General features: G+C 35.5%; 1 protein-coding gene across 2 annotated transcripts; it reads right to left on the bottom strand.

The window, feature by feature from the left end:
• Window positions 1-184: 184 nt before the first annotated feature.
• LOC132312983 (phosphatidylinositol 4-phosphate 5-kinase 9) lies at window positions 185-21,313 on the bottom strand. Of its 2 annotated transcripts, XM_059811576.1 has the most exons (10): window positions 21,100-21,313; window positions 15,927-15,974; window positions 14,368-15,778; window positions 12,322-12,489; window positions 6,788-6,953; window positions 4,077-4,187; window positions 3,601-3,788; window positions 2,557-2,714; window positions 1,298-1,466; window positions 185-737 (listed from the first exon to the last, which is right to left on the bottom strand). In XM_059811576.1, the coding sequence occupies exons 3-10, from the start codon at window positions 15,636-15,638 to the stop codon at window positions 461-463; spliced, it is 2,508 nt and encodes an 835-aa protein (XP_059667559.1). In that variant the 5' UTR covers window positions 15,639-15,778; window positions 15,927-15,974; window positions 21,100-21,313; the 3' UTR covers window positions 185-460. The 2 variants fall into 2 exon arrangements, with proteins under 2 accessions (XP_059667559.1, XP_059667558.1); XM_059811575.1 differs by lacking the exon at window positions 15,927-15,974.
• Between the last annotated feature and the right edge of the window lie 3,315 nt (window positions 21,314-24,628).

The following is a 24,628-nucleotide window of genomic DNA, read 5'->3' as shown; positions in this document are numbered from 1 at the left end:
TGGTCCTGACCAGATCACTATCCAACACGTCAGCAAATGCCACATGCCCCACACAAAAGTCTACCAAGCACTGCCACAAATTCTAGAGTGCATCTCATCAAAACACCTTAATATTTTTGTCGACTATTTGCTTTAAAGTTGATATATATGAGAAAACAATTTCAATGGGAGGAAAACAAGGGGGTAAAAGAACTTAAAATCAAACTGCATGAACATATTGCCATAAAGCTAAACAATAACTCGGGGAAAAAATATTATTAGCCTGAGCATTTTTTTCATTGGCCCCAATAGCTAAAGCTAACTGTGTACTTCATAATACATACAACGTGAGATGTCTCCTCTCACTTAGTAAACATGGTATAAGAAACTCAGTTGCCTGTTCCAAAACCAAGAAAATTGCAGCCTTGGCAAAAGGGAAACTCTCACCGGAAGGAAAAGAGAATTTGAATATGGCATCCTTCTAACCTGCTATAACATTTGGAGGGAACACTTTCCGAATAAATTCTAAGAAGCGCTTGGAGTAAAATATAGGGTCCACGGCAGAGATGGACAGTGAATCAAATTGAATAGATTTGTATGCATGCTCAATCTTCTTAGTCATGTTGTACTCCTGCAATATGTCAATTATACCCAGGTATAATACAACGTCATATACCTGATGAAACATCTCTGTTTCCTCTTCCACTGGAATATGCTCTGCTCTTGCTGGCATGTTCACTCCGAGCTGAATTTGGAATCTGTGCTTAACCATAATAAAAAAGAGAATCAAATTTCAAATAATGGAACAGAAATCTAAATGTCTTAAAAAATTGGTGCACCGGAATGCCTTTTCTATGGTGAGTTCTTGAACATCTCTCTCCGTAGTAAGGTCGTTTTCTTTTGAAACTGCTGTGGTTAACTTAGGGCCGCCATGGGGTGGATGTTGGGGTTCAGATCTCATTGCTTCTAGGGGGAAAATGAGCTAAGGCAGTTTCCTTTCTAGATAGAATGTCATTTTGTTGTCATGTTCAATGTGAATCAATCATGTCAATCTGTGTGTTTGATGCTAGCTTTTTTATCCTTTCAGCTGTTCATCATTTTCTCAAGGGAAATACTTTCATGCTGCCAGTTCTTTTATGTCATTGATTTATACTGGTAGGGGTCAGTTCCATATCCTGCATCTGCTAGGGTGACTAACTTGTGTAAGGTCAAATAATGTTTTTTAAATGGACTTGACATGGCAAGAAATATACATGCTTCCATTGGAGGTTTGGTGCAAATTTAAAAAATAATCCTCATCTAGTTTAACAGATCATACCTTGCTGTACCAGGAAGAAGGAGATCCACTTCCTCATCACCAGTAGCAGATGATGCTCTCAACCGACTACCTCTGATATGAGGACCCACAACAACACTATTATCATCAGCTCCACGGGGGACCAAAACAAGGCCTTCTGGGTAATTTGAGATTTCATCCTCCACAGTCTCTGATTGAATCATCGTGCAACAGAATTTTAGAAACCAAACATGTCGCAATAGAAAATGCAGCCAGACATGTAGTAGATAGACAGAAGTGGTGAGTTCATATAGCTCAGAAAACTCAGCAAAGAAAATGTAAACATGGCCTTACATATTTAGCAATGGACCAAACTTGACCAGCATAATTGAAGGTCCAAAACATTTTAGCAGAAACAGCTGATCAAGGTCTAGACTCATTTACTAGGCTCTTAAAGCTCAAGGTAAGCCCTTCCAAACCGCTAATAACAAACAACAAACAGTTGGTCTAATGCTAGCCAGCCATCTCTTCGTGACGACTTGTTGAAAGGACAGGAGTTCAAGTCAACCATTTTATTTTAGGATGGAGAGGTAGTTATGAGCATGAAGCAACGTGCTTCATACTTCACACATGTTCAGTCATGAAGCCATGAGTTTACTCTAGGGAGCCGAATGTATAACCGGCACATTGCATCAGTACTGAATGTATGACTGGAAAACACTTAAAAGTCATGCTTTTGAGGGGTAATAATGTCACTTCTTTTACTAGAAGATTGGAATGAAATTTTGAGGGTACAAAATGAAATAATATAAAACGTTCATGGGAAGAACTTCATAAATATTAAATACATATATATAAATTAAAATTTGATTTTTTTTTTTTTTTTTTGAAGTGCCCAAGGTGGCCCCGTCCTTGCACATGTTCCCATAAAAGAACAGAAAAAATAAAAATACTCAAGAAAACTACCCGAAACAAGAATAGTTGAATTTCTAAAAGGCACAACAATATTGTTGGACAAGAAGATTACAGCTACTAAATAGACTAGCCATATGGAAACATATGGAAATTGGTTGTCATCAATTTTCCATTACGTCACTGTATAATAATAGTATCATAAACTGCTGAAACAAGTTAGAACTTAGTCTTTAAATATCCTGGCTATTTCTACATTTACAGTTCCTTTATTCCATGTGACTGGCAGCTCAAGTTATACATGCATCTTCCAATTTGATACTCTGGAAATCAAGGCAAGCTCATTATAAATCACTAACAACAAATCAGTTGTTCAATATGAAACCCACCTTCTTCTGCAACAATTCCCAATCCATCTGCTCTGAAACTTCCACCGTAAGAAATGAGAGGTCGAAGGTGTTTGGGGGCTCGATAATGAACACCAAGCAAAAGGCTGTAATCCATAATGTTCTGTGCTTCCAAGAACTTGCTATCAATTTCAATCTGCCTGCACAAAGAAAGATTGGGTAGATTAATAAGCAGAAAACATATAAATGGACTATAAGGTCAAACTAGAGTATGTTAATTACACTTTGGGGCTTATGGAAACCACATGGAAATGGAACAATTTCAAAAAAAAAAATTCCCCAGAAATCGGATAAATTTATTTATACTTCTCAAAGCACCGATATGCTTATTTGTTCTTCTTTGCACCCATATGAAATAATATCAATAAGGACTACTAAATACAGCTTTAAATTGTTATGGTTTTCTGGAATTTGGAAAACCAAATTAAACATGAAGAAATTGAGATTTTAAACCAAATTATAGTATCATCTCCATGGCATCCCTAATGCCCAAAAATAGCTACCTATGAAACTCAAAACAGTTCAGAAATGACCGACATGTCCATGAAAACATGCATGGATGAAGTTTTCCATTATTGATCGAAAGTTGACATGAGAGTGGTATCAAAATATCATTCATGCAATTTCAAAGTTCTTCCAACAGTCGAATGCTAAAGAAATGAATAATGATAACAAAGAGTAAAATGCACAATTTTGCTGAATGGTAATTCATTTGACTTTCTTCTCATTCAAGTAAAGCTCACGGAATCTGATGTAGCATACAGCACTGCCCTATGTTTGAAGGATACTCGGGTCCTTTCATCCTAATAAATCGCTTCTAATCTGGAAGTATCTCTAAACCCAGATTTTTTCCATCTTGAAATAAAATCAGAGACTTCATACGACAAAAATTATAATATTTGCATGTGTCTCCATTCAGCTCAATCAAAATATCACAAACTTCATACCAAATCAGTGGACTACAGATTATGCGAACTCCAAAAAGTGTGTCATTTGCAAGGAAATCACAGTTAAAGAACCACTTACTTTAATAGAGCCTCTCGCCAAGACGGTTCTAGATAAAAGCAATAGTTTAGATCCAGATCTTTAAGTATTGTGTTCTCGTCAATTTTAACCTTGTCGGCAGAACGCCCTAGGGAGGAACCTTTCAAATCAAATCTGCGATGGATCCTTAATTCCGTGCAGAACATATTTCCCATTACTACAAAGCGAAACTGCAACCAAGGAATCAATTTACAAATATTAAAATGTATTGGACTAAGGAATTCCACTTATTGAAAGACTTCAATGAAAACAATAACAATGTAAAAGAAAAGGCAAACATAAATATAGTGCCCCGATCAATGTGAAAGAGAAGAAGACTTTTCATCAGCCAGGAGATATGTTTATAATACATTCAGCCCTTTGCTAAGAGATTACTGACTTGTAACAATTAACTATGACCGGTTACATGGAAAGGGTTCTGTGTGACAATAAGGTTGTAATTTACCAGCATTCATTACCTTTTGGCCACTAGAAGGTTTGATCCTGTGAAGACCAAAAAATTTAGTAATGAGTGTGTTCTCGTATGTCCGAACGTGAAGGTGATAGTCTGGAAGCATCCGCAAAAGAACCTACACATAAGAACTTTAATCACTTGAATGTTAACCAAAAAAAAAAAAAAAGGAGGAAAAGTAGAAACTTTATGAATAGAAGTTGTGTTCTGACACTACAGAACTTGACTGATAGATGTAACAGAACTATATAACTAAAATGCACGTTGAACATATTATGTGTCACAGGGTTGACAAGTAGATTGAATTGGGGAGAGCACAAACTGAAGTTCTAAAGCAAACTTAAGCCCAAAAGAATCCTCTTGTATATTTGGATGATCACCAGCAAAACAAGTAAAGAGACTCGACACCACGCTTCAACCACCACCGCTGGCAACTTTGTCCAATATAAATCAACAGCAAAACAAGACGAACGCCCTTCACTGCCACACCATCTCCTCTGGCGAAAGATCGCGCGAGCGCAATCACCAGTGACTATTGAGCCCTCGTTCTTCTCTACAAACAACAACATCATCAACCAAGCCTTTTCCCAACTACTTGGGGTCAGCTACACGAATCTTATGTTTCAATTCCACTCTAGTTAAGGCCATGGCCTCAATCAATCCACATTACTCAAATAAATCTCCACGTTTTTGGCCACATTATACAACTAAACTTTGTTTACAAAAATATTGATTTAGAGAAAGAAAAAATATATACATAGAAGAACTCGAGCTCGAGCCAAGCCTAAACATTACTTTAAGTTTGACAACCCAAGCCCGAACATACCAAAGCTCGGCTCAGCTAGATTCATTAACAGCCCTACTGACTATAACCTTATTATTTATAAGTAATGTAGGAGACCCATGTAGTATGGTAAGTAAAATCCTTTTAGAAATATGACTTGAGAGAGTCTCCAAAAATATATTTTTGCAGGATTCGATTGATCGAGCACCACTGGACAAGCTTATCTCGAGAGAGAGGTCAATGCTCACTGTTTTGTAAAAAATCATGTTTTGAAAATCATTTTAAAATCATTTATCAAAAACCCCAATTTTGATAAAAAGGATTAAAACAATATTTTGAGCCTTCTAAAGATCATGCCTAGGTCATAATTGGTCTTTATGGTCTTAACTTACCTTAACCTAGCTATGTGATTGAGCCTAAAGAGACTTGCGATGTGTTCTTCATTAAGCTTCATCTCTATCATGTTTTGATGTTGTAGACCAACAACTCAAGCTTTGATACAAATTACAATCCATGTTTTCGGTAGAAAATTCAACACATGACTCTTATACCTAAAACTGAAAACTAATACGACCACTTCAATTTAAGATTCTATGAATCCCATCTAAATGCAGCCAGCATCCTTTCAACTGGCACGTGTCAATTACAAAGAAGATTTATATACTTATTCCTCTTCATTTATTCAATCATTTTGCTAAAGGGCATATGCCACAGTAGCAACCAGAGGATGCAAAAACAACGTTAAGCAGTTCCTAGATTCAGTATGCCAATTTGCATAGTTCATGTCCTCTTGGGCATTAGTAGACCAGTATTCCTTGTAACCACACTAGCAACTGCCCAAAGAAATAGCCTTAAAGAAAAGGTTGTGACTAGGTTTTTCCCACATAGAATGAAAAGTGAGAAGTACATGCCATCCTTCAAAAAAAATGGATATCAGGCTTACCTCCAATTTGCCTCATGGTCGGCAGATCTCTACAGACTACATTATATATGTAAGAGAGGGATCTGTTTATATGTGGTATAAGGTTTATTAGTCTTACACTCTTGATAAGGTAGTGAGATATATTTTTTCAAACCCGCCGTTAGATTAAATGCTCCCCCCATTGCTGTTGTGCTTGCCCAATTTGGGTCAATAGGTGACTAAGAGAGAACCCATCCATATGGTGCTGAAAATTATAACTATAATGTATAATGAAAATTGAGTGTATGGATTGTTGGAATAAAATTGACTTCAGGAAAAAATAAAAATTTGAGTCCACTTGGATTAAATGCACATTATATCTGATTGACATGAAATTTGGTAAGCACGATGGGTGAAAGAACAGTTAATCTGATAAATGAGTCCCGGAAAAAAGTTACTGGGCGTGTAAGAATAAAAATTCTTAAAGTAGGTGTAAACAGATTAAAATAAATGTCTAAAAATAACAAGTCGAGACAAAAAAAAGGCATCGTGAAATGACTGGTTCAAAGGGTCATTTCTGACATCGCCACACTAATCTAAATATCAAGGGGTGTGCCATAAGTCAAGGACAATTATCACTAATCCAACTTTCTCAAAAGCATAATTATCACCAACCCTTTTTCTAACATGGACAACTGGATTTATGGCACACGCCTTTTGAGGTCTGGAAGACATTTTGCACCCTTCCTCCTGTATTTCTTCACTCATTCACCTTCTATCTGTGTCTGGTTTTCTATGCTGAAGAACCCCATCGGAGTTCTCTCTCTCGTAGCTAAGAACTTAAAAATCAAGCATGACTATTCTACTATATGAACGTGATATGAAATAAGTATCTGTTGTCGTACAAGAATTTGATAGCAACATCCTTAACTTTTCAACCCTCAAAACCTCTCAAATAGAGAGACGGGGGGAACAAAAAAAGAACGAATTCAAACACATGTTAAAAAGCAACGTACAAATTGAGATTTCTCACCTTTACTTCAGATTTTTTAAGTGTCTTAATCATGAAACGATCATCTTGAGATAGAAAAAACACACTACCACTTTTCCCAGGGGAAGAAAGTTCCCTAAGAGCATCATTTCCACAAATGGACATCATGTAATCAGCAGCATCAATCTTAAACATCTCCCTCAAATTCCTAAAACAAGAGCAAATGAGATTTTTCAGCTTTGACAGAACATAACTTCAGATAAAATAAATCAATACTAAAATCTGAACCAAAAAAAAAAAGGTAGAGGCATTTACAGCGTCCATGAACATTTTTTTGTAAAGAACCTTAATGTCCAGACATAAAAATCTCCTGTAAAAGGGAGAAGCATATATTTGACCTCTGTGACATATCCAAAGGGATGACAACAGAAAATTTTGTTCCAAGTAGGAGCACCAATTATGCTATGATTAAATATTTTGAAGAATTTCTTTATATAAATACTATAGTTGCAACAAAAAAGTACCTGTTGAGCATGCAAAGAACTTATTTTAATATAGGAGGACTGGAAAGGAAAATGGAATCAATTAACATCAGGAAGTCTAAATAAATATTTAATTGCCTAATTTCAAATTCTCAACATGTGCCCTGTGCACAATGCAAATAAAACAATGATCCCACCATGGAACTTGAAAAAAAGTGGCTACTGGATCTCAGTAACATATGAAATTGACTACTGACTAGTAAGGATATTGACTACTGACTAGTATGAAATTGAAATTGAAATTGACTACTGACTAGTAAGGATCTTTAGAGGAGATTGTTGATTTTTAGGCCTCTTTGAAGGCTTAGAGGCTCTTTTTGGCCTTGTGTATTTCTCTTGGGTTTCGCTCCCCTTTTGAGCGCTTTTTATACAATTTTACTTATCAAAAAAAAAAAAAAAAAAAGGATATTGACACACTCAAGATAGGAAGAGGAACCGCCAGAAAGTACGACTAGCTACTAAACCACAGGCACCCTCATAAAAATGCGAATATTAAAATTAAACAGAAACAGTAGTTCAACCAAGTTTAAAATTCTAAATCTTATAGCATAACAGAGCACGTGGAGGCACATCTAGCCTTTAGCCTCTACTTGCAGTTGTGGACCACTTATAGTTATTAGTGCAACAAGGAAGCAAGCCAAGCCTCACGTACTAATGCAATCACACAGCAAAGATGTAGAAGCAGCGGCAAAGCCAATATTTTGCTCAGAGGGAAAGAAGAACAACTGGCAAGCAAATAGGGAATCATTCAATCAATAATCTGAACAATTAGAATTCCTGCTACTATCATAAAAGGTATTAACTACTTTGTTCCACACTAATAGAGGGTGTGTGTGTTGGGGTGGGGGTGGTGGGGTGTGGTTGAACAGGATATAGACTTAATCTTTGACATTATTTGCATAAAATGACTGCCACATACTTGAACTCACATTATCACACTCAGCAGTCCAAGCTTTTACCAGTATACCAAGTAATGGCCCTTACTCAAAGTTCGAACTTTTGCCACTATACCAAAGATGGACCATCACCCACCTTAGGCTCTGATACATCACATTACACACATTCTAAAATAGACCTAGAGGGAGAGGGGGTGAAGAAGTCTTCAAAACTTCTTAATAGTCAATAACAACTTTTCAAAATTTACTTTGAACCTCCACCTTTGACTTTAAATATGTTGATTTGCATAGAACATGTTATATAGCAGTAGTTAGTCTTTCACCATTCTAAAAGTAATTCCATGAAAATCTGTGCTTCGTTCCCTGAACTTCTATTGCTTGCTCTAAACTGGCTTTTTAGGTTAGCCACCATCTGCCCAAAAACCTTAAGCGGTTAGGGAGAGTATAACTTAATTATTTATAACCTCTAACACGCTCCATCATGTGTCCAAATTTCGCCCCAGCACATTATCAATTATAATTATGTGGGTGGCGATAGAGATGTGAACTAGAGACCTTTCTTACCTTGATAACATGCTATCCATCATCTACTCTAAAAGTGTAAGGTGTTAAAGGGTGTAACTTAATTATTTATTTCCTCTAACAATTACCACTTATTCAATTTTTGTGTGCAATAGCAACAAAATATATATTTTTAGATATCTCCCTAATTTTCCTCAATATTACCATTTTTTACTCAATAGGTCTGGATATCACTCCCATTGATGTGACACACTATCAACTTTATAAGCCAGAAGCTAAATGCAAGCTATAACCCATGATGCAAACTTCAACAACAACTTCAAAGAAAACATTTACACTTTAATCTTTCTCCATTTTTCAAAAACATATACCATGAAAATGCATGGCTTTGTTCCCTAAATTTCTATAGCTTGTCCATCCTAGCTCTTTACCACTAGTTCAATTTTTGGGAAATAGCTACAAAATAATGTTTTCTAGATATCTCCCTCACTTCCCTTGATTTTACCATTTTTTTACTTAATAAATCTGGAGATAGCTCCCATCGATACGAAACATAATCAACTTCAAAAGGCCAGAAGCTAAAAGCAAGTTGTTCCCCATAATGCACAAAAAAGACACAAACTCGAGCCAATCCATTCACCACTTATGATTTTAAACATATTAGAGGATATTCTTAAGGATTTGTTAGATCAATAGGACTATGTTGGAAAATTTCGTAGATCAAAACTTGAGTCCGTTCTTTTGTTTTCATTTCTAGCATAGTTTAGAAATTGTGCAAAGGTTAGTGTAGTTGACTCCCATGATCGAATATGGAATTCACACTACAACCACGGGTATTTTGGTAATCTTCATCAACAAGGGTAAAAAGGGTAAATTGACACAATGATATACTCACCATTTAGAGTTCATGCATTTCATAATTAGGGTTTCTAAATGATCATAATTTAAATTGATCTTGATTCCCTAAACTCTCTTCTTGGTTTTGAAATCTACAAAAACCTACTCTCCCACTACTACTTGGTTCCCTATATATATATATACCTAAAGCTAGGGCAGACCTTTGTGGGTGGCATGGTTTAAAAGGAGATATTCTGCAGACTACTGGTCTGCAACTGCTGCAAGCTCTCATTCAGCTTTCTGGAAAAATATGCTGCAAGTTAGGTAGTTCATGGCTCCAATCACTTTTAAAATTTGGAAATGGAACTAGAACCAGATTGTTTATTGATCCTTGGTGCCAAGGACAAACCTTTCTGCAAAGGTTCTCCCACAGAATCAAAAGCGAGTCTAATCTCCCTAGAACTGCATTAATTTCTTCTCTGATTAGAAACGGTGCTTGGAACTTGCCTGTACCCTCATCCTCTACTATTCAACAGGTTACTAAGTTCATCTTATCCATCAGAATTTATAATGGTGATGATCAGATTTTATGGAAGGATGGCCAGTTTGATTTTAAATCAGTTTGGGATGTATGGAGAACTAATAGACCTAAGGTGAACTGGTATTCTCTCAGTTGGACTGGTAGTAGACCTAGGGTCTCTACCACTTGCTGCATTATTTTTCATGATAACCATTTATCTTTGTGCAATCTGAGGCTTAGAGGCTCGATGCTCACTTCCATCTGTCATCTCTGCTTTTCTGCTGAAGACTTTCTAAATCACTTATTTGTGTGTTGTCAGTTTGCAAAGGATCTTTGAAGGTGGTTTACTGAGTTATTTAATTGGAATATGCCAGTTTTTAATCAATTTCATCAGTTGTGATTGGTTTTCTGTTACATTCAGTTCTACATCCTTAAGACATAAGACGCATAGAAGACCATTTTCTACTGCTCTTTGGTTCATTTGGAATGAAAGGAACATGAGATACCATCAAGGAGTGTCTAGAAGCTCGCATGAGGTTGCCCAGCTGATCTGGTTGTAAGCGTTTACAATCTCTGGTCTGTCCATGAATGATATTTCCCTATTCTGCCAAGTTAAGCTACTGGAGTATCTTCTGATGTTGCTGCTGTTTTGGCTGCTTTGTTCTGTTTTCAATTTGTTTTTGCTGATGTCTTGAGTTGCTAAGTCTGTTTAGCTCACTTGATGTTGTTTTTGTTTTCTGCAAAGGTATGCCCTTGCTTATGCTCTGTATCTTATTGTTCATATCAATATATTTTTCCACTTACCTAGGGAAAACAAACAAAAAAAAAAAAAAAATAGCTAGGGCAGACCTATACACGCATACATATTCAACACATGAATGAGAGCAGTTTATTTTGTGAGTGCATATCTCTCTTTTACATTCATCCTACTCAGTTTGGTGAGTGTATTCATATGTATTTACATCCACTGTTGTGTACTCAAAAGATCAGTTCAGTCCACAACCAGATCAACACCTAGATGACTGGTGGCTGAGACTGGATTCAATAGAGCAGCAGGTTCGTGAGGAGCAGATTTGTTGGCGAGTGGAAGAACTGTTTGGAGACTTTTCAGAGAAAAAATGTGGGTCATCTGTGTCAAGGAGGTAACTAGGCGATTCTTGGGGTAGAGTCATTCAAACCTAGCTTGTAAACCTTCATTCTGGATAGTGGATTTGGTCTTGCTTGAATTAGGTCCCTTGATTTTTTCTTTTCTAGTGTTTTTCACATAAAAATGGGCTGCCTACTATTTATTGCTTTATTGCTTTAAATTGTTGTGGATTGCATATGATTTTACTATTTGTTAAATTTCAGTTTTAAAATTATCAATAATTATGTTCTGCATTTTTAAAAAAGTGAAAACAGCTAGTCAGTTCTACGAGACCTATTCAACCCCACTCAGCCCCGCCCCCCCTCCCTCCCTCCTCTTTCTTATAAGTCTATATCAATGGACCTCGCACCTCGACTTCGATCATCAGTACTTCGTCAGGGTTCAAGCTAGCAGACTAGCACATCTTCCTTCTTGTTGACAACCTGGACCGGTGTTAGAAGTGTGTTCGATTGATTCAATATCGATGAATCTAGAAAAGAGGCTTAATAACAAAAAGTCTCATCATTGTTCTTACCTCTGTTGCATTGAAACTGGTGCAGGAATTGGAATTTGCCATGATTTGTTAGAGTTTAAAATTTTGAAGATTCAAAACATAGGCTCATCGACTATGTGGTGTTAAATAATATGGTAGACTATATACCCAAAAAAAAATAGAGCATTAACAATACAAACCAGCATTCTATATGCAAAATGAAAGACTTAATGAGTTTCATAATATTGAGCTCATAGTAACTAGCAAGTTTTGCACATGTATGCATACTTTCACAGTAGCATAAACATTACTCCTTAGAAGAGAGCATGAAATTTTGCGAAGATCGTTAGATATAGATGTCAACCATAAGTCCAACAAATATCCAGCATGTCTACCTACAGTCATATTTACAGGAGACATGCAATGCGAGTTCTCATTGAATGAGAAACCAGTAGGAGGAGAACTGCTACAATGAACTAGTTATTCCCTCAAAACTTCGGCTGTCATGGTTTGCAAGTAAAACTGACTGTACAAGTAGCAAACTGGAATATGATTCACAAGTATACCAAGCAATTGGACAGTAAAACTGACTGCATGCACAAATTATAGAGCTGTCAAAGAGTAAAAGTCAGCTACGAACCTGAAAACCATTGGACAGTAATCTTTCCACTTAAAATCCTCTGACTGATGAGGCGGAGTCAATTGAGACCCTTCTTTAGGAAAATTCATCCAAAAGCTGGCTCGCGGGCCAAAATCTGAAGCTCGTACTTCCCGCCTTTGTATGGGTGTAATTTTCCCCACAGTATATCTGATCACATTCTAATGCATTTTCAGTATTTCTCTATCCAAAAGATATGCCAAGTATGAGATAACAATCCGGACAATGTTAACATTTCTGCTGCAACAAATGAAATAAGTAACTTCGAGCAATCTTCACAGGAACTATACATAGAAAACCATGGCATCTAAATTGTCCACAATCAAATATGAAACAATATACGCAAAAATTCAGTAAGTATAGGGTAGAAATGAATTTTTTTGTTGTTGTTGGTCTTGGACCAAAATAGAAAAGGGACAGGCATGGTACATGCTAGTAGGTGGTAGAAAACCTCTTCACATAATTCCCTCATAGTTTTCTCCATGGCCATAATTAAAAACAATGTTAGAGAGATAGAAAGAGGAGAGAAATTCATTGTTTGACTCCAAGTCTGTAACATTTCTCGTCTTCCTCTGTCTCTTCCCCTTCCCTTGCTTCTTCTTCACCCGATTGGTATCTCCAAAAGTTATTAATTGGTTGCAATATGGTTTCTGGGGAGGTAGACATAATTTATATTGACCTTGAGTCCATAGATTGAATATATAATGGCTGACAACTTGACATATAATTGTGACATGATCATAAAACAAGATTCTCTTTGCAAGGAATATTTCTGTAATGAATGCAATAAACTATTCCATTCTATTTTTCTTTTTCGTCCAAGTGTGATTTGGCTTTTATACTTCCATAAACCAGAAGGATTTAATCTCATAGTGGTCCCCAATGTTCGGCTCCATTAGAAGAGCAAAACATTGCATGAACTTCTATGCTTTGCCATTATAATTTATTACTTGATTCCGGTTCCTAGTTGATTATTCTTATTCGAATGTCAAATTTCAAAACCTGAATATATTTGTAACCTCTTTTGACACCATCAGGTTTCACGATCAGAAAAAACATCTTGTCTCATTGTCTACAAGGTAAAGTCCTTATCTACGAAGCACAAACACTTCTATGAAGGAGCCCTGTCCGGCACCACGTCGTTACTCTGTCCATTATTTATAAAAAAAAAAATTATTATTTTGGACACTTGACCGACACATCTTGAACCCTTGGTCGACACATCTCGGACACTTGGTGAACACATTTCGAACACTCAACCAACACATCCTACACTCTTTGTGTTATGTAAAACAAACACCCGACAATCCTGAAAACTATACATTATGAATATAAATCAAAGTGTCCAACCTCTAAAAGAACAAAATATCATTACAATGACAAGATAGGATAGCAGTATCATGTATAATATAACATATTCTTTTTATATTAGAATAATGTCATCTTTTAACTCATATCGCTTTAGAATAGAAAATTATAAATTAATTGAAGTTCTATGATTGTCTCATTCAGACACATAAATGAATTTTTTTATTTATATTAGTCGTGTCCACGCCGTGTCCGTGTCTTACTTTTTTACAATTTGATGCGGCGGCATATATGTGTCGTATCATGTCTGTGTCCCGTGTCCGTAACCATGCTTCTTTGGTCCTTAAAATAATTGTTAAGGCAGACAAACTCACAAGCACAACTAGAGAAATTGCTTGTTAAGCAAAAATTCAAATAAGAAGTCGAGACTCGAGCCTCAAATAATTATAAAATAATTTAGAAAACAAGAAGAGATTCTCGCACTCAATGATTTTATGGTGATTCCTTCAAGATGAATAACATCGACAATAACAACATCAGTAGTCACAATGATGATGATAACAACATTAACAATACGAGTATAGAATTATCACAAAATATGCGCAATAATGCTTACATAACATGGAGATAACATAAAAGATCCTGTGATTTATTAAGGAAATAACTGATGCAGACTTGCAGTTATAGCAGGATAACATAAATGTAGTCGAGAAAGTTTACCTGATTCCAAGCTGCAAACTGAGCATTAAATCATAACTCCTGTGACCTTTAATGATAGCTTCACCAGGCCTATTTACCTCCTTTGCAAGTTTCTTTTGCAGCCTTTTTGCTCTTTTAGACGAAAAACTATTATCTAACACAAGCTCACTAATTAAAACACCTTGCATATATTCTCGTTCCAGAATTGGAGCATTTGCTTTGGCCTCATTTTCTTCGCCTTTAAAAAAAGTCTCAGATGAACCCATTGATACATCATGTCCAATTACTTTTTCAATAGATACCTCAAGACTCCAGCGTCTTTCTAGGGAAACATTTGTGGTGCGAGACCGCTCCAGATTCAACAGGTTCCCGTTGGAGAGCTTATCAGTTGAATTACGATGAGAACGTGGGTTCCCACCAACCTTGACATTTCCCATATCAACTGAAGAAGCACGATGAATATGTGAAACTTGATTATGCCTTCTTAAATCTGGCAGCAGCCCTCGTTTTCTGAGGGCATTAAGGTACACTTCTTGTACAGCTGGGATCCTGCTTCCATTTGGATAAAATGCACCTTTTCCATCCTTCAAACCCCGTGTCCAAGTTCCAACATAGCAGCCACCATCATTCCATGTATATATTCCAAATCCATGCATCATGCCATTTAACCAACTTCCTTCATATGAGTCCCCGGTGGTCCAAGTAAGAGTTCCTTTCCCTGACATTTTTCCTCCTTTCATATTTCCCAAATAAACATTTCCATTAGCCCAGGTATACTTACCAGGCCCTTCTGGGGTTCCCTGAATCCAAGATCCTTCAAAGACATCCCCATTAGGATAAACTTGATATCCTAGCCCATGTTTGAGATTCAACCTCCATCGTCCCTTATATGTCATATTATCAGGCCTGATATATGTCCCTGTACCTTGAATATAACCACCTGAAAATTCACCATCATAAACTGCTCCAGAAGGCCATTGAAGTTTGCCACATCCATGCCTCATCCCCCGTCTCCATTCACCCTCATATTTGCAACCATCTGACCACACATACGTCCCTGAACCCTCAGGTAAGTTGCCAAGCAATGACCCAGAAAAAGATTCCCCATTAGACAGTAAAAGCTCTCCAACTCTAAAGCCAGTGGTTTCAGAAGAAGTACGAGCAACTTCCCCATTGCTCAGTGTGGTTAAGTGGTCTTTGTCATTCAAGGAAATGGCATCAAGAGATTTTGTCCTTTCTGAGAAAGAAAGTGCTCCTCCGACGTCATCAACAATGGCCAGAGAGCCAGACATGCATAATGCCGAAAAGGTTTCAGTTCAATAAAAGATAGTGACTGTCCAAAATGTTTCATCAGCTATAAGACAATAGGGATGCCATACAAATACACAAGATGGAACAGTTCTATTACCCTGGAAACTCCTTGTTCTTTGACCTATTATTAGAGAGAACATAGTCAAAACCACAAGTCATAGATGTAAAAAATTGAAACTTCCTCCTTTACTAATACAATTAATAAAAATTGCAAGTTGTAAGTCATGATAGGAGAGCAGCGAACATCAGTCAAAAAGTTAAGAACATACCACACAATAAAAACAAATGCAGACGCCACAACTTTCATAATCCAAACACTGGATTGTTCACAGATTCCCGAAAAAAAATAAAAAATAAATAATTAATTATGGAAATTTCAATTGTCACTAAAATAATTCAACCAACATAGTTGACATAAACAGATAAACTGTATACAGGGAAGAACAGCAAGGACAGTCAGGATTAATTGCAGGAAAGGCCATTTTAGAGTGAACCGCAAACACTTTAAACATCTACAGTTCTCCTATATAAAGCTTCAATAAAATATATATACACATATATATGCATATATATATATATATACCAAATGGAAAAATTAAATAATGAGAAGGGGACTATCCCCATTAGACAGTAAGAGCTATCCAACTCTAAAGTCCGTAGTTTCAAAAGTACGATCAACTTCTCCATCTGTCAGTATAGTTGGGTGGTCTTTATCATCAACATAACGGCATCATGAGATTTATGTCCTTTCTGACATAGGAAGTGTTCCTCCCACACCATTAACAGCACATGGCAAGACATGAATAATGCCCAAAAGTTTAAATATTTAAGAGATAGAGACTGTCCCAGATGTTCGAATGAGATATAAGACAACACGGATATCATGCCATACAAAAACACCAAATGAAACTGTTCTAATGCCATGAGAACTCCTTGTAATATCTCTCTCTCTCTCTCACACACACAATGCAATAATAGATTAAATAGATGAAACATCCTCCTTTCCTCAATACAACTAACACAAATTGCAAACTGCAAGTCATGATAAGGTGAGCAGTCAACAGCAGTCAAAGGTGAAGAACATTCCAAACCAAAAAAAACAAAACAGTGACATCTGAAAACACATTTCTCATATTCCTTGTCCTGGATTTTGCACAAAAACCATAACTGACAAAAACCATAAGACTGGGGAGAACAACAAGGGCCGTTAAGAACTGAAGGAAGGTCAATTTAGTGAGAGAAACGATCACGCTTAACATATATGACTCTCCCAACTACAGGTTCAAAACAGATAAATAAATAAGAAGAAAGGGATAAGCTAATGATTCTAATGGAAAGCTAATGTATTGTTATCCAATATATCAAAGAAATGGCTTGTCTTATGACAGGGAATGACTTTTATCAACCACTTAATTACACCTAACTACAAAAAAAAAAAAAAAAATTAATTAATTAATTAAAGCTGAAGTCTTCAATTACTTTCAAAAGCTTTTGGGTACTGAAAATCAAAGCATATGCAGGGAATTGGAGGAAAACTCAATGTAAGTGCGTGAATTGGTGAACATCTTTTTGCTTGTCTAGAATGTAGAGCTTTTCTTGCTTGCTTTTCTAGATTGTTTAGAATATATATATATATATATATATATATATATATATATATATATAAGCAAGTAAAATGTATAAAAAGCGCTCAAAAAGACCAAAAAGACCTCTTAACTTTCAAGGAGTCCACAAAATCTCAATCTCCTCTAAATATCTATAATTTCTCCTCATGACCCAAAGAGTAGAAATAATAGAGAACTTAAGCATGGAGATAGGAGTTTCCTTTCCTTCAAAGGATCTCTTGTTTCTTTCAAGCCAAAGACACCACCAGACACACAATGGCGTAACCCTCCAAACATCCCGGACTTGGGCCCCCACTATGCGACCTCTCCAAGCCTCAATCAACCCTCTGGAGGACCTTGGCATAACCCACTGAACACCAAACAAACCAAGCATCAAATCCCAACACTCCCTAGCCATGGTGCAATGCAAGAAAAGGTGATCCACCATCTCCTCATCTCTATGACACATGTAGCAACAATTGACCACAACCTGATTCCTTATCCTCAAATTATCCTAAGTCAAAATCTTCCCCAAAACAGATGTCCAAGCAAAGAAGGACACCTTTAAGGGGGCTTTGGAGCTCCAAACAGCCTTCCCCCGAATCCCTTCATGAAACATCTATAGAAGGACCGAACAATAAAAGTGACCCTGAGAAGTAGGGACCCACAACCATCCATCAGAATCTCCACTCATGATCTCCTGGAGATAAAGTAACTCCAAAAGACCAATAGCGTCCTCAATCTCCCAATCTTGAAAGTGCCTCATGAAACGAACATCCCAAGACGATCTTCCGCCATCAAGACGATAACAGTCAACCACTATGGCCTGCCTATCCGTAGCAATCCTGAAAAGCCAAGGGAAATAAAGAGCAAGCGAGCGGTCACCACACTAAACGTCCTCCCAGAAACTGATCCTCCTACCATCCCTAAGCCGAAATTTGATGCGTTTCGAAAAAAAATCCCATCCTTTCTGAATGAATTTCCAAACACCAACTCCCCCTGGGGTACACACCTCAAGGGAACTCCAACCTCCTCTCCCCTCCCCAAATCTACTCGCAATCACCCTCCTCCAAAGCCTATGTCTCTCCACCCCAAATCTCCAAAGCCACTCCTCTCTTCCCAAAAGTAAGTGTGTGAATATTTTCTCTCCTTGCAATTCTTAGTATAAAAAACTGTCTTCTTGATTTTAAGCTCATCAATCACTATCACAACCCTTGATTAGTTCAATGGAATGTGTTTATTTTTCTATTTTTTTCACTCTATATTAGAGTATCCAATATTGGGCAAGGAGGGTCTCTTAATCCTTCTTTTTCTTTTCATGGGAGTTATTTCACATAGATTTGCCAGGAATCAAATTTCACTAGCTATTGTTTGGGGAAAAAGAAAAAATAAAATATCTCATTAAGTTACATAGCCAAGATCATTGCAGCTAGGTGCAACATGTGGTATCATCTCTGACCTCTTTCTTGAAGCATTTGTGGCAGTGGAGGCACAAAAGGCCTAATAATGTTTTTCTTAACACCCAAAGGTAATCTTACAAATACTGCAGGGGACCTTACCATGGATCAAATCCAAAGCTCTAATCACTCAAGATTAAGAATTCAGGTCTACCATATTCAAGCAACTACTTTGCAGAACAAGTGCCTATAGCATCTAATCACTTCATAAACTTCAAGTATCCAGAGTTCCAGACACCCAATCCGGCAAACAATGGGATTCTTTGTACAGCTAATTACAGAGTCAATGTGAAAACCACATGTAAAATAGCATATCGAATGACAAGGCCCACCCTTCTAAAATCAATTACATGAAGGGCTCTGCAGCCTACTTTTACAGCTCTTCATATAAGCTCCAAACCCGTCCAACTCAATGTCTGCATCCAGATTGGCTCTTCACTATGCAGGAAACAACTGCATGCTTTAATTATTTATATATGATAATATAGCAAGGACTAACATCCAGTAGTGTGCACCATGAAGTAACTAAATAGGAAGGATTATCACAGTTGGATTTGTTTCTGGTAGTTAGCTAAATTTCAATAAGGCTAACTAATAGGTAGGAACTGCAAAATGTGACTGCTATGCTGAAATTGTTTATACAAGCTATCTGTCATCCATTAAAATTTTAATTATAATTTCGTTAGGGTGTCAACAAGGCTGATATTTACAACAATCAGAAAAAAAGATTCACAAGCATCAATTCTTTGAAACAATACTGCCACCAAAAACAGCATTTGTTACTGTTTCCATTTAGCCAATACTAGTTTACCAAAATCCATTACTCCAGATTACTGCTCCTATTTATAGTTTCTTCCTAAGCATAATATAGGACAGCAATAATTCAACGAGTTTTTATTTATTTTTGTGGCAGGTGAGATAAAGAGAGGCTCCAACTGATTGTTATAAAATTGTATTCTTAAACTTCAAAGTTCAACATGTTTTAACCTCGATTCACAAAATATTCAATTAAGCTTTTATCTTAATTCAAATTCCATAAAAAGTAGTTATTTGGTTCAAAGTCCCTCATTCCTACCATTTGAAACAAGCCATCCACTCAACAGACTTCCAATAAATTTAACTTCAGTATAAATTCACAAAGTATCAATTGGTTCCCCTTCATGGAATCTGCATCAGGTATGGGTATGCCGATAAACACAATCCAACATCTTTTGGTAAGATGTAGTATGGACCTGAGCATGTAGAGAAAATCCATAGAACAGAATGAGAGAGAGAGAGGATGAAAACTTCAAGAGGGGTTGCACAGTGAAGGACTTTCATTCAACCAACCAAATTTTTTATGTTATATGCTGGAGCTACAAAATTTTCTGCCATGAAAAACTTTGCAATCTCCTACAAAAAGGGAATGTGCGAGTGTTTGCATGCATACAAATAGTAAACACACACCAGAGCCCATTTTGTACAATTTTCAATTAATGGTGGTAGAAGTTGAGAGAATATATTTGTCTCTGCAACTAAAGTAAATAAAAATAAATAATAAAAAATAAAAAAATTGAGTACAGAAATCATGTTAAAGAAACATGACTGGTAGAAGATGAAAAATGAACAAAGGAAATTCAATGATTGAGACTTCTGAAACCTATATTTTCGTTGGTCTCATGTCAGGCAGGACAATTCGCACTTATATACATAATCAACTACATTTGACTTTTCAGCGTAACGTTATACCAACTCCCAATAATCGTAATTGTAATCTCTATATCAGGCAGGAAAGTAAATTAACCTCCGTTAGGTTACCAAGAAAATTGACGAAAAGAAATTGTTATTCATAGTCACCAGCTCTAGGATCCCATTTCAGGTCTCCGTTTGGTTACCGAGAAAATTGAGGAAAATAAATTGATACTCGAATTCACCAGCTCCCAATAATAGTAGTTAGGATCACCATTTCGGGTCAAAAAGTAAATTAACCTCCGTTTGGTAACAAAGAAATTGATTCGAAGTCACCAGCTCCCTAGGATCTTTATTTCAGGTCATAAAGTAAATTAATTGTCGAGAAAGGCTAAATAAATTGATATTGGAAGTCTGATAATAGCTGCTGTTTTCCCAAAACAATATATAAGCAAAAATTGAAATAAAAATAACTAAACAAAGTCAGGTCATTATATGTTTAAATTTAATTCTCTTTTATTTTCTTACGGATTCTCAGCACCCAAACAATAGTTATATTGATCAACTACAGTAAGAAATTCATGTACTACATAATATCAGTCCAGAAATAGAAACTTTAAAGGCATACAAAGCAATTCAGTGATCAAGACATATAGGCACATGCATGTATACGTATAGATGTATGTATGCATATGCAGAGAGAGAAAGTGAACCTCTAATGACGAGAAAAGGAGAGGAGATAATCAGAAAATAAGTTGCAGAGCTCAAAATAGGAAGCAATTAGACTTCAAAGCGCTGCTTGATCGATCTACTCGAATCCCAAACGGTGTTGGCTTAGCCAGAGATAACGTGAAAATCTAGAAACAAGAGCAGTGATATATATATATATATAGGAAACGCTATGATGAGTGATCCTGATTGCAGTTGCTATAAAGGTCACTGCCTTTTTTCCCTAACCATATAGAAATGTGTGACAAATAGTATGATTGCATCACTGTCAAAAAATTCAAAATCCAAAATTTATTTGCAATAGTCAAACTAATTAATTAAACTTTTATATTTTATTTATTTTGATTTAATTTGACCATTAATTTTAGTAAAATGTGTTAATCTAAATAAAAACTCATGACAAGTACACAACTACCTTTTTTTTGGAAAATAAGTACACAACTACTTGTGTTCAAACACATGAAGTAATGTTTTGATTCACCCAAAATGTTTTTAGTAGAGTGAAATAAAAATATAAAATTCATTTAGTTGAACTCAAATTAAAAATAAAAATAAAAAAGCTGGAGAGCTCTGTTATTGTTAATATTGAATTATTTTGAATTTAGGTTAAAATCTGAGTTTTGTTGAATTACTAGAAAAATATTATTTTTATCCAAATAATAAGGTACTCAATTTTATAAATTTTATTTATGTTTAAAGGTCAAAAAAATATATAACCTCTAAACTATTACAAAATGGCACGATAAAATTGGAAACTGGCTCTAGTAATTTGGGAAAATATATTACTGTATTCAAAGTAAAAACAAAAGCAAAATTTACATATTTGCCGTACAATACAACAATATTCTTGTTCTATCTGGAGTACCTAGACTATTATAATTGGCAAAATTTATGTTTGCCAATTATAATTGTGTCGACATAAGAATATTATACTAAATAGGCAAACTCAAACACAACCCGTTTAATAATCGTATCACGGACCCTCAATACTAATTCAACATATTTGTTAAACAGGTTACAAAATGAGACATTTAATACTCAATTAAATAATAAATATAAAAAAATATATAAGTTTTGATTAAAATAATATTCAAAGTAAGAGCAAAAATATCAAACACCCAATAATCAAGTAGATATAATACAAATGTTTAAGTTAAAATTATAAGGTGTAATCAAGATTTACGTTGAAATGATTTAACTGTCCATAATAATTGAGACTACGTATATAACAGATTACACATGTCATATTCACAATTATAATACGTTGAGTTAAATGAGTTATACTAAACGGGTTGAATCCCTCAATCACAACACGACACAATTAAACAAACGGGTTAATCATGTAAGTCCGTTTATGACCCAAATCGTTTAAAGTTAATCTAAATCCGCTTACCCCGTATTATGTTTGACAAGTCACGTCAATATTTGCCATCCTTAACTATGTTGCTCTGGAACCATCCCATGCTAATTCCTCTTTACAAGCTTTTAATAGTCCTTTAAATAGCTCAACGCAAATTTAAGTAGAAAGTGTAGTTGATGTAAAAATAATAATAAATAAATAAAAGAAGAATAAAAAATAAAAAAATAAAAAAGGAAAAACATGACATTGTGTATACTTAAAGTATCAAATAAATGTAATGTATCTAATAAATTTTTGGTTGTCAATTTGTATAATTAGGCTATTTAATTGATTGACATGTGATTATTATTATTATTATTTTCCTTCTATAAATACTACTGTAATTTACCTGTTGGCCAAAATATTACTTTCTTTCTTAAAAATTTATACTCCTTAATATATATATATATATATATTTTATACTCCGTAATATGAAGATGACGAAACGTCGCTTGCGGATCATCTGTGTACGGCAGGTGGTGTCCAAGCGGGAGAGTTTGAGCACGAGCTATCACTGTGACAAGTGGGACCCATTACAAGAAAGTACTATTTTTTTTTTTCACCCATTACACGAAAGTTACTACTTACAAGCTTCTAATGGTCGTGATCTTTTTGGTTTGATACTTTTAATTAGGTGACTTTCTGTATCCAAGTGCCCTAAAATATATTGTAGTCTGTTGAATTTGAAAAATAATGGGGCCCACAATGCATATAGATATAGATTTAGAAGTTCACGATGGAGACCTAATCTGATAAACCAAATCAACTCTTTACAGGTTGATATATAAGTAATATTTAAAATACCTATACGTATATTTTATGAAGAAAGATGAAAAAAGTAAGTAGTTACTACTTGTACTAGTTGATAATAACAAAATTATTCTTTTAAAATGTATTAGATGACATTATTAGCATAATCATTTTCTAAGTACATTTTAACTTAACTGCCCAATGGGTTAAGTAGTTTTCACACCAATATTAAAAGAGAAAATTGTTCTTTAAGTTTGGGTGCATAAAGTGTCTGAGTTTACAAGTCAAAAATGTATGTGAACTTGAACTGAATATACCAAGAATAGAGACTACGTGATAATTGAGAAATATGATCTTACAAAAAGTAAGATTTAATTTAATTTTTTTTTAGGTTGGGTTTTTATCATCTAATTTTCGAAGCTTAGCTCACATGATTTATGATCCTTTCGATGTTTGACTGACCTATCCTTATTTTTAAATTATATATATATATATATAATTACACACACACCACACACATATATATATTTAAATTTTATAAATTTCTCCACTCAATTTAAGATAATATCCCAATATATATATTCTTATTGTTCAATATTGCTTTCTCTCCTATACATTTTTTTTTTAAGATCCGTGACGGCATGGAGGAGTGATCTCCACCTTACCTTATCCCTGTGCATGGACTATTCAATGTAGAGAAGATAATAAAGTTTGAGTTAAATTAAGTAGCCAAATTTTTTTTTTTATCATTTGTTTCAAAATTTTAACCTTAATGACTTCTAATCACCGTTATGAAATTAGAAGTAAAAAACATGTAAACTAAAAAGTAATAATGAAAAGACAGAATTCTGCATGTGTTGTGTACTGCAGAGGGTCCATATCGATAATGAGATAGAGAGTCGAGGATAACAATCTCAGTATAAACCCATAGATAGCACTTCTGTGAGCCTCAGATTTCAGGTTTTGAAACAAATTATAGAGATTTGTTTTTAAGGATGTCCCACTGTCCTCCTCCCGTGTCACTTTCCTTAGGCGCCTCGGTCTCAGCCGCCTCTGGCCACACACGCTGAACACACGGAGAGACCTGTGAGCATCTTTTGGTCCACCATTATGCTATGCCACACACATAATTAACATTTTGGAACCACCAGCTCAATGCTTGTTGTACGTGATGCGACTACCAACACGATAAAAAAGAGCAGTTGATTACGTAATCTAACGACCTGAATGTACATTTGGGTGGCAATAATAGGATATATTCTAAAGTTGTATAGAATATTTTTGCTAGGATATATTTGGTTAAGCCAAAATTTTAAAGTTCAGAATAGGAATAAGTACTATACCACAAACTCGTGTATTCAAAA

Source organism: Cornus florida, unplaced genomic scaffold (assembly GCF_030987335.1).
Source record: "Cornus florida cultivar Cherokee Brave unplaced genomic scaffold, ASM3098733v1 CherokeeBrave_3.0.0_Hap2_Chr06, whole genome shotgun sequence".
In the NCBI taxonomy this organism is placed as follows: domain Eukaryota; kingdom Viridiplantae; phylum Streptophyta; class Magnoliopsida; order Cornales; family Cornaceae; genus Cornus; species Cornus florida.
This window is presented reverse-complemented; position numbering and strand designations above follow the sequence as displayed.